Here is a 10,926-nt window from a genome sequence, read left to right as displayed (position 1 = left end):
ACAGATTACCCCAACTTGAACTCAACTCTGGTCGGTTCTCGAGCTTGACTGGCCAACTCGGCTCTGTTCGGTCCACAGCCCAGGTGCTTGAACTTGAGCTCAATAATTCGAAGTGAGTTCAAGTTTGAGCCTACAAACTAATTTCGAGTTTAGATTTTAGAATTTATATATGTATAATATATATATATATATATATATATATATATATATATATATATATATATATACTTTTTTTTTTTGGTAAAGTTTTTTTTTTTGTTTTTTTTTTTGTTTTTCATTTCAAAAAAGAGTTACAGGGAAAATGAACATATTTTTTATTTTTTATTTATTTTTACATCTTCGGGATGACCCTGCAACAAAAAGAGGGTGGGCCACCTATCGTATACCACCTTTGTACATCAAAAGCACGTATAAGGAAACCAGTGGACAAGGGATCAGGAGGGCTAAGTGACGGTCCAAATCAAACCAAGGCCAACCTTGTCGAGAAAAACCAGGCCCTTTGTTTGTCTGGGAAGGGAGGCAAAATGATCATGACAGTTTTTCACTTGAGTCTTGCTCCCCACTTTCGCCAAGCTGTCTGCTGGACCATTCCCTTCACGGAGAATGTGGTGGAATGTGAATGTGCTAGATAACCTCAAGTTGTTGATCCTATCTACCCAAGGTTTCCAGTTCCACGGGCATCTTGATTCACCTACAAGAATGGAAATCACCAGCTTTGAATCCAATTCTACCATTATCCTGTTGATCCCTTTAAGAAGACATAACTCTAAACCATCACAGATTGCATGTAATTCTGCACTATTATTAGTACCAAACCCATAACCTGCGGAGAAAGCGAAGATGAAGGAGCCATCTTCCTTTCTACAAATTCCTCCTCCTCTTGAGAAACCAGGATTTCCCCTTGCAGACCCGTCGACATTTAGTTTCACCCATCCCGGAGTGGGATGACTCCATTTAACCAGAACAGAAGTAGTCCTATTATGCCTGGGCGCAGGGAAGGTTGGGATGACCTTATTTGAATATGTAGATGAAACCTGTTCCTAGAAGTTTTGGATCGTCTGGGTGGTCCACCAATTTATCCGACTAATGGATTTTCGAGCGTCCATCGTTTTTTCTCCGAAAGAAGCTTCATTTCGGGCTTTCCACAATTCCCAGAGAATCAGCAGAGGGAGTGACGATCTGATCTTCTGGGAGGCAGTACCTGGCGCTGATGCACTTCTCCACTGATTGATTTTGCTGAGCACTGAGACATAAGGTATCGAAGAGACGCCACAGAGCCCCTCGAAATGTGCCCAGATTTTAACCGCTTGCTGACCAGTTAGAAATAGGTGGTTGATAGTTTCCAAGTTTGGAGCCGAATCATTATCCCGAAGGCAGCAGCGACATTTATAGGGCAGGGCAATTCCTTTCACTTGAACTCTATTATCCACAGGGATGGCGTTCTGCAATAGACGCCAAATGAATATAGAAACTTTGGGAGGAATTTTTCCTAACCAGATCCAATCTCCCCACATTACGTGTGGTTGAGCTCCCCTAATAAGCTTCCAAGCAGATTTAAGAGTGAATTCCCCTGATGGGTCATGTGGCCAAACACATTCCGCCGGTTCTTTTGTGATGACGAATCCCTTGGAGAAGATAACATCAATAATCTCTAGAGGCAGAAATTCTAAAATTCTGGATGGCGGTAGTGGGCTTGACTTCCCAAGCAAAATTTTCAGCTGCAACTGCTGCAGTTCTGGCGGGATTTGGCCTGAAACGTGATGTTGCAACGGCCCCAAACCTGTCCAATTATCTGTCCATATGTTTGCTTCTCTGCAACACACAGTCCAATGAGTGTTAACATGAATTGAATGAAGTAAACACCTGATTCTTCGCCTCATTGGGGAAGAGTTGTGCTGCACTGTCGCTACCGTCATATCTTGAATATCTCTGGAATGTTACCACCATAGACCTCTGTTTTTACCATTCTTCACATTCCACGCAAGCTTCATACGAAGGGCCTACAACACCTCTTTCAGATTTTGGATTCCTAGCCCTCCTTCCTCTTTAGGCTTGGTCGCTTTCTGCCATGCTATCCAGTGGAGTTTCTTTTTACCTTCGGCCCATCCTAAAAAAATCAGCGAACTTGCTGTTTATAATTTGAATTACCTGTGCTGGAATGTGCATAGCTGCCATGATATGGATCGGATAGCTACCGAGAACATAGCGAATCAGAGTCGCTTGACCCGCCTGAGTTATGAGTCTTCCTGCCCAGCTAGAGATTTTGTTACTGATCTTATCCTGAAGAGCTTGGAAATCAGAGGTTTTAATTCTCCCTCTTATCAGGGGAGCTCCCAAATATCTTAAACTAGCCTTCGCTCGGCCGAAACCTAACATTGTCTTCGTGGTTCTGATTTTTGCCATGGTCCATTTTGCAGGACCAATAAAAACACTCTTGATGGAATTGATTTTTTGGCCTGTGGCTGCTTAGAAGAATCGTAGGAAGTCCCTCATCGAGGTGAGTGAAGATTTACATGTGTTGAGGTAGACCAACATATCATCTGCATACAAAAGATGTGAAAAGGAAGGGCTACCTTGAGAGAATTTGAAAGGTATGCAACGACCTTCTTCAAATAGAGACTTTAAATTGACAGAGAATACTTCCATGGCTATGATGAAAAGAGCCAGGGAGAGGGGGTCTCCCTGCTGGAGACCTCTCGAGGATTTGAAGAATCTTGCAGCTTCACCGTTGATGAGGATGGAAAACCAATTTTCTGCCCAACAGGCTTCCAGGAGCTGCACACTATTTTCATTGAATCCGAATTTCCGCAAGGACTGCTTGAGGTAAGACCAATTCACCCTATCATAAGCCTTTTCGAGATCGATGTTGAGGATAAGATTTCCCCCCTTGTTTTCCTGTTTAATTCTCTCATCACTTCCTGTGCAAATGCAATATTTTCGGCAATGTATCTCCCTTGGACGAATGCGCCTTATTCCTGTGAAATCATCTAAGCAAAAGACAGCTAAGACGGTTAGCAAGGACTTTTACAAGAATCTTATACAATACATTACACAGGTTAATTGGCCTGAAATTAGAGAACTTGGATGCCGAGGAGGACTTAGGTATCATGCAGAGCAGAGTGGTTTTGAAGGCTCGAGGGATAGGCTCTCCTGAAAACATTGCTTTAGCGACTTTGTGAACATCTTCGCCAATGATACCCAAGCAACTATTGAAAAATGCTGCTGAGAAACCGTCTGGCCCCGCAGCTCCATCAATGGGGATAGACTTGAGAGCGAATAAGACCTCCTCCTTCATAGGTGGACTTTGGAAGGATTATTATCCTGTTGTTGGAGCCACCTCGGGAGGTTATGAACAAAGTCTGCCAAGAGGGATACTTCCTCTCCCTGAAAAAGGCCTTCAAAAAAATCCACCGTCGTTGACTTGATATCATCCAAGTTGGATATAGATGTTCCATCCTCCAAGGTGATGGATTGAATGGCTAATCTTCTTATTTTTTCAGTCGCCGACGCGTGGAAGAAGGCCGTGTTCTTATCTCCCTCCTCTAGCCAAGAGTTCCTAGCTTTTTGTTTCCAAAAAATCTCCTCCATTAATTGCAGACGCTCTAGCTTTTGTTTTATTTCCAGACTTTGATTGATGAGATCTTCCGAGTGGTCGTCCTGAATCCTATTATCAAGGATGTCAAGATTCTCTTCTACCTTTTTGATTTGCTGGAAAATGTTCCCAAATTGCTCTCTGTTCCAAACTCTCAGCAGTTGTTTTGTCTTTTTCAGCTTGAGATAAATATTGGTGAATGGTTCTGCAGCACAGTCGCCTGCCCATGCCTTCAAAATGACCGACTGAAACGACTCATGAAGAGCCCACATTCTCAGAAAACGAAAAGGTTTCGGCTTGGACAACAATGGAGAAGAAAGATGCAGCCGCAACGGTGCATGATTTGACCTATTTCTAGGGAGGTGTTCTACCCGAAAACTGGGAAAGGAGGTGGCCCACAAGCTGTTCATTAGGACTCTGTCGAGTCTGGCCAAAACCCGGGCATTATCATCTCGATTATTGCACCAGGTGAAACAGTTTTCAACGTAACCCGCCTCCAGGAGGCCTGCAGATTGGATTGCATCAGCAAATTCAGACATGGACAAAGTGTCAAGTGGCCGAATTCTGCATTAAAATCTCCAGCTATTGCCCACACACCTTGAATGCTAGTACTAAGGGAGCAAAGATCGTTCCACAGGCTTCTACGCTGAATCTTATTGCATCGACCATAAACAATTGAGAGAGTAATCATATGAGAAAGAGGCAGTATGTTCACTTCTAAAGTGATCATTTGGTTGGAGACGGAAATGATGGAAATATTCAGCTGGTTCTCATAGAAAATCCAGATTTTACCTCCCAAATCAGAGTTAGAGAGAGAGGAATGGAACCCACTCTTCAGTCCCGTTGCCACTCTCCTGTCGTCCCCTAGCATCGGTTCGATAATTTCTACTACTGGAGGATTGAACTTTTTCACTAGCTTCTTGAGCGCATGAGTCATGGGAGCATTCCCAACCCCGCGCACATTTCAAATTATGGCGTTATCCATTAGTTACACAACCTGTATTCACTGCCCGTCTCTTTAGCTTTCGGAGCCTAGTGTACTTTATATTGAAGGAATGTCTATCTGCTATTTTCTTGGCTGAAGATTTACTAATTTTGTGCTGTGCTGATAAAGGGAGCATCCTTGGAGAGTGATTCGGAGCTTATTGCTGTCAAGTTTGATCGGCATCATCTGAGTCTGTAGCTAGGGAAGGGTTTTTAGAACTCTTTTGGTTGAAGTAAGGGGATAAATCAACTGAGATTTCCCTCATGTCATCAGACATCCTCGCGTTAATTTCCTTTCGCCTTCGTCTGAGCACTTGCAATGTAGTTCCCAGATCATTTGTTGGAAAATCCAATGGACCACTTGACTCTCTCTGATGAAGGTTCAGGGGAGTAGCCCCTTCTGTTCTGGCTAGGGGGTGGGGGGGACTCTCGTCGGATGATTGAGTGATAATACCTGACTTCTGTAGGTGATTGAGATAAGGGGTAACTGTCCTAGTTTGGTTGGAATTGCTCGTGGCTTGTTACAAGTCTATTTGCAGTGGCGGATTGAAATCAGGCATGACATGAATATTTGTAGGAGCAGGGATTGAGGGTGGGGGTTGGTCTAGGCTTATTTGGTCAAAAGCCTCAAGATTAGTAAATTTGGGAGTGTTGATATTTGGTGCTTCGACTATGGCCAGGGGTGAGATTATCTGTGGGGCTAGGTCAGGATAGGGAGAATAAGAACTGACTTTGCAGGCTTTGTAGATGAAATGGACGGGTTGAGCTCCTGAGACTGGCTGAGGTTTAGGAGATTGAACACCAGTTGGGTTGGAAAATTCTAGGAGAGGGAGGGGACTAGGGAGGAAAGGGTGTCTTAAGCAGGGTTAGCATTTGGAGATGCTTGGGTGTGAGGTAAAGGGTTGGGAGGTGAAACTATAAGGGTGGGGGGCAAGGAGGATCGAACGACTAGGGAATCATTTGGGTTTGAGGTAGGCTGGGCATTATGACGAGCAGGTGGAGAGGATATTTGTGGGGGGGGGGGGGGGGCTGATGATGGCAGTGAAAGGTTGAAGAACCAGTCTTTTGTGGAACTGGGATGGGAAGGCTGAATAGGAGAGGGATGTAAGAGGTAGGAGGAGAGCCTATGATCTTCTAGGAATCCAAAAACAGGGTAAGTGGCCCCTTCCATGATCAGTTGTCTAGAGAGATGAAGATTGTACTGACTGGATAGTTTAATCCCGATTCTGGCAAAAGTTAGGAAAATGCCATGAACAGTCATGGGATCAATTTCCTGAACTTCTCCATAGCTCTTGGCGAGGTCAGAGATCACATTCGGGTGCCAAGCATGTGGGGGGATGCCAATCAGACGGATCCGGGTTCCTTGGAGAAGACCAGCTACTTCCAGAGCCCACTTCCGAACATTTAGAAGTTTCATCTGAAAGTGCAGATCGTGATCGGATGCGAACACTTCCAAATCCTCACACGATTGAAATTTAATGAGGAACTGTTTAGGGGAGAGCCGAGTGAATTCCACCTGCAAGCAGCCAATGGCCGATTTTCGGAAGACATTTATAACGTGGAGGATCGAAGTTTTTTCGTCTTCTGCTGATGCCGTCAGAAATTAGACAATGATAGCTTGAGCCGACTCACAAGCCAATCATTTGCCCTGATGTTGAAACCCGACAGGGATTGATGCTCTGAGGAGTGAGTATGTGATGTTTTCTGCGGAAGAGGGTTGCTTCGGACTGCTTGGGAGAAGAATCTTACCTGTGCGGGGCCTGAAGGATCTGAAGTTTCGAATCGTTGAGGATGTCGATCTTGAGGGGGCCGATCGTTTCGAAATGACGGGTTTATACGGGTCGATTGGGGGAGAGGGCGATCTTGGGCTTGTTCTATTTTCCTAGTGACGAGATGCTGCTGCATTTGGGGCGATGTACCTGCAGTGCTCTTCGCCCAGGTGACATTAACCACTCTACCGTCAATGCGTCGATTATGCAAGCAGTGTATCGCATTATGCGCTTCCTGTTCATAGTGAAATCTGATGAAGGCAAAACCTCTAGATCGGTTTAGGGTTTTGTTCCAGGGGATGTAAACATCCACCAGTTTTCCATAGCGGCCGAAGATACAGTAGACGTCTTCTGTGGTGGTGTCAAAAGTGAGGTTGGCGGCGAAAACGGAGAAGAAAGAGGGGCGCATCCTAGGGTTTCACCGGGCAACCGTAACCTAGGGAGATTTCAAAAGATGCTCCCGCTCACGCTCTCGCTCACCCATCGCAAGATGCAATTTCTCAGTCCTCACATCATTCATTATATATATTGTTGATGCAGATTCTAGCTCACCCCCTTTCTCTACGCTAACACCTGTATAGGAAGAGGACAAAGGATACCCCAGCTTATTCAAGGCACCCTCCGATGCCAAAGTCAGGCTAGGAATCTGGGTTTAAGAATTTGGTTAGGCCTTAGGGGTGAGAATGTGTATGTACATTTCACCTTTAGGCGTCTTCCATTTATAGGGGAGATGTGTGTTAAATGTCATTACCACCTCTCTTGAATATTTCGGAGTCTTCCGGAAACTTCTGGACATTTTTGAAAAATTCTAGAATTCTTTAGAATCTTCCGGAAACTTCTAGAGTTTGATAGAGTTTTCTTGACTCTTTCGGAATGTTCCGGACTATGCTAGAACCTTTCGGATTCTCTTAGAATGTTCCGGAATATAATAGAACCTTATAGGATATTTGGAAGCTTCTAAAACTCTTTAGAGTTGTGTTGATTCTAGAATCTTCCATAATCCTCTATAAATATGGAAAGAATCTCATTATGTACATATATAAACAACAAAGAGTGAGTTCAAGAGTGAAAGCAAGGTGTCAAAGTATTAAGAGTTCAAAAGAGTTTTTCCTTGTGTATGAGAGTTGTCATTCAAGAGTGATAGTTTGTGAGTATTGTAAAGTGTACCCTTGTTGTGTACAAGTATTTGTAATAAATAAAATTACATTTACTTGTCGTATTCAACTCTTTAATTTGGTATTAGAGCAAGGTTTGGTCGGGATCCGTTTTCTAAGGTGATCGTGCACAGTTTGGAGACGATGAAGTTTGTTGGCTTGCTTGGTAAAGGGAGCGATAATCACACCAAGTCACGATGGTGGATCTTGTGAACACAACGAGCGGAGTTACGAGGCTTAACAACCACAACTATCAAAGTTGGAGTAGTTGCATTATGTCCTACCTTGAAGGGTAGGACTTATGGGAGGTTGTTAATGGGAATGAAATTACCCCACTGCCTAAGAAAAATGCTAAAGCACTCTGAAAATGGAAGATTAAGGCCGGGAAGGCAATGTACGTGCTCAAGTCAACCATTGAGGATGAGTTGTTTGGGCGAATCAAGGATGACGATACACCCAAGATGGTATGAGACACCTTTACATCATTGTTTTCAAAAACAAATGATGCTCGACTTCAATATTTGGAGAATGAGTTAATGTCTACCACCCAAGGAGAAAAGTCTATAAGAAAATACTTTACAAGAGTAAATGATTTATGCCGAGAAATTTCAGAATTAGTTCCTAAAGCAAATATTCATGAGGAAAGAATGAGGAGGATCATTATACAGGGGTTAAAGCCCGAGTATAATGCTTTTATCACGGTAATACGAGGTTGGCCTACTCAACCTACTCTCATAGAGTTTGAGAATTTGTTGTCCAATCAAGAAAGTTTATGCAAACAAATGACTTTAGTATCGATAAACAAGGAAGAGGAAGCACTTTACTATAATAATAAAAAAGGCGGACTTCGACAGCAGAACAGAAAGGGCGAACAAAGTCAGCAGAACTTTGAAAAGTCCAAGAAGAGAGAAGAGCAAGGAAGAAATCCTCGGAAAGGGGGAGTTCAATCCGACAACAACACAAATAAATGACAATCCTCCATATCTCGAAGGTATGATATAGAGTGTTTCAATTATAGCAAGAAAGGTCACTTTACAAAAAATTGTTGGTTCAAGAAAAAATCAGCCAAAGGTAACTTGGTGACTTCTAAAAATCACCAAGAAGACAGTGAAGATGACTGGGACTTTTAGGCATCTTTATCAGTGTCTGAATCCATCAAAGGAGACTGTTTATAGAAGGAGATAGATTTTGATGAACCACTCAAGTAGTTTAACACAGTCACTGACGAAGTAGCTGCTTTCTCAATAGTGACAGAGACGAGTGAAATAGCCTTTAGAGCAGTTTCCAATCAAGGAGCTATCAACTGCAGTGATGATTGGATCGTTGATTCAGGGTGCGCAAATCACATGACAGGTGATAAGAAGAAACTGTCATGTTATTATCTGCCTACAAAGGAGATCGAGTGGTAGTAACAGCTAATAAGTCAAGGTTACCGATAACTCACGTAGGTACGACTACTATCACACCTCGATTTAGCTCTAATCAAGTAAATTTGCAAGATGTTTATCACGTGCCAGAGATGAAGAAAAACCTGTTGTCAGTATCACAACTGACATCTTCTGGTAATTATGTGGTATTTGGACCGGAGGATGTTAAGGTGTATCGAAACCTTAAACCGTTAGGTACACCTATCATGGAAGGACGACGCTTGGAGTCAATCTACGTAATGTCAGCTGAATCAGCTTATGTAGATAAGACACGGAAAAATGAGACTGCAGATCTCTGGCATGCACGTTTAGGGCACATGAGTTATTATAAGCTGAAGATAATGATGAAGAAGGTTATGCTCAAAGGTCTTCCTCAGCTGGATGTTCGAGAAGATATAATTTGTGCAGGGTGTCAATATGGCAAAGCACACCAATTGCCATATGAAGAGTGAAAGTTTAGAGCTAAAGAACCCTTGGAGCTTGTCCATTCAGACGTGTTCGGACGGGTAAAACAGACATCGGTTAGTGGCATGCGTTACATGGTGAACTTCATTGACGACTCCTCAAGGTATGTTTGGGTTTACTTCATGAAAGAGAAGTCAGAAACTTTATTAAAATTTAAAAAATTTTGGGAGAAGGACGAAAGTGAGTTCGATAGAAGGATCCGATGCTTGTGAACGGATAATGGTGGAGAGTATACGTCGAATGAGTTCTCAAATTATCTAAAGGAGTGTAGAATACGACAACAATTGACTTGTTCGGGCACTCCACAACAAAATGGTGTTGCTGAAAGAAAAAATCGTCACCTTGCAGAGATATGTCGGAGCATGTTACATGCTAAGAATGTGCCCAGCCGATTCTGGGCAGAGTGCATGCAAACCGTAGCTCATGTAATTAATAGGCTACCACAGGCAAAACTAGGCATTGTCTCACCCTTCAAGAAGCTATAACACATAATGCCCAAGGTGAGTCACTTCCGAGTCTTCGGATATGTATGCGATGTGTTTGTGCCTGATCACTTGTGTAGCAAGTTCTATAAGAAGGCGATTCGTTGCAACGTTTTGGGCTATAGTAGTGAAAAGAAAGGGTGAAAATGTTGCAACCTTGCAACTGGTCGGTGCTACACATCGAGGAATGTTGTCTTTGATGAAGCCTCATCATGGTGGTCGCCGAGGAGTTGCAACACTCTCAAGACTTAGAAGATGAACTACATGAGAAGATGGGGGAGACAAGGGAAGGAAAAGAATCTCCTAGTTCAACTAAGGAGTTGACGCCTACAACAGGAGATGGTGAGCAAGAGCCTAATCTATCTGGTAAATCGATGAGTCCATGGCAAACTGGAGTATATCAAAGAGTCTACAAGAGCTTCGCCTGAGTCAACAGGAGGTTGCGGTAGACAACCCACCACCTAGGAAGTCGATTAGACAGAGAAAGCCTAAACCAAGATACGTGGATGCATGCTGCCTTAGCAGAAGAAGAGATCATGAAAGAGCCAACGACATTTGAAGAAGCATCCTGAAAAATAAAATGACAAAAGCCGATGGAAGAACAGATTAAGGCATTGAACCAAAATCAGACTTGGGAACTAGCTCCAAAACCCAAGGATGTAAAACTGATATCATGCAAATGGGTTTATAAAGTCAAGACTCGTCCCGATGGATCAATAGAAAGGTACAAGGTTCGACTAGTGGCTAGAGGATTCTTATAGGAATATGGGTTGGACTATGATGAGACTTTTAGCCCAGTAGCAAAAATTACAGCGGTGCGAGTACTACTAGCACTTGCAGCGAGCAAATCTTGGAAACTGTGGCAGATGGATGTAAAGCATGCCTTTTTACATGGAGAAATTAATCGAGATATCTACATAGAGCAGCCAAGTGGTTTCTAGAGTAAAAGGCATCAGGATTACGTTTGCACACTAAAGAAGGCCTTGTATAGGCTTAAATAAGCACCAAGGACATGATACATCAAGATAGGGGAATTCTTAGTGTGAAGCGGGT

At 43.2% G+C, this 10,926-nt stretch overlaps 1 protein-coding gene across 1 annotated transcript; it reads right to left on the bottom strand.

Moving 5' to 3' along the window:
* Window positions 1–3,291: 3,291 nt before the first annotated feature.
* On the bottom strand, window positions 3,292–4,529 carry LOC131220277 (uncharacterized). Its single transcript, XM_058215228.1, has 2 exons — window positions 4,190–4,529; window positions 3,292–4,097 (listed from the first exon to the last, which is right to left on the bottom strand). Exons 1-2 carry the CDS (start codon window positions 4,527–4,529, stop codon window positions 3,292–3,294), a joined length of 1,146 nt encoding a protein of 381 aa, XP_058071211.1.
* Between the last annotated feature and the right edge of the window lie 6,397 nt (window positions 4,530–10,926).

Source organism: Magnolia sinica, chromosome 12 (assembly GCF_029962835.1).
Source record: "Magnolia sinica isolate HGM2019 chromosome 12, MsV1, whole genome shotgun sequence".
In the NCBI taxonomy this organism is placed as follows: domain Eukaryota; kingdom Viridiplantae; phylum Streptophyta; class Magnoliopsida; order Magnoliales; family Magnoliaceae; genus Magnolia; species Magnolia sinica.
Note: the sequence above shows the minus strand (reverse complement) of the source record. Positions and strands in the feature narration are given on the sequence as shown.

What these genes read in the sequence shown, in the direction of transcription:
- LOC131220277 (XM_058215228.1), bottom strand. Translation starts at nt 4,529, where the DNA reads ATGACTCATGCGCTCAAGAAGCTAGTGAAAAAGTTCAATCCTCCAGTA. An exon ending in CCTTAGTACTAGCATTCAAG is followed by an intron (nt 4,098 to 4,189) that starts GTGTGTGGGCAA and finishes TCCAATCTGCAG; the next exon opens with GCCTCCTGGAGGCGGGTTAC.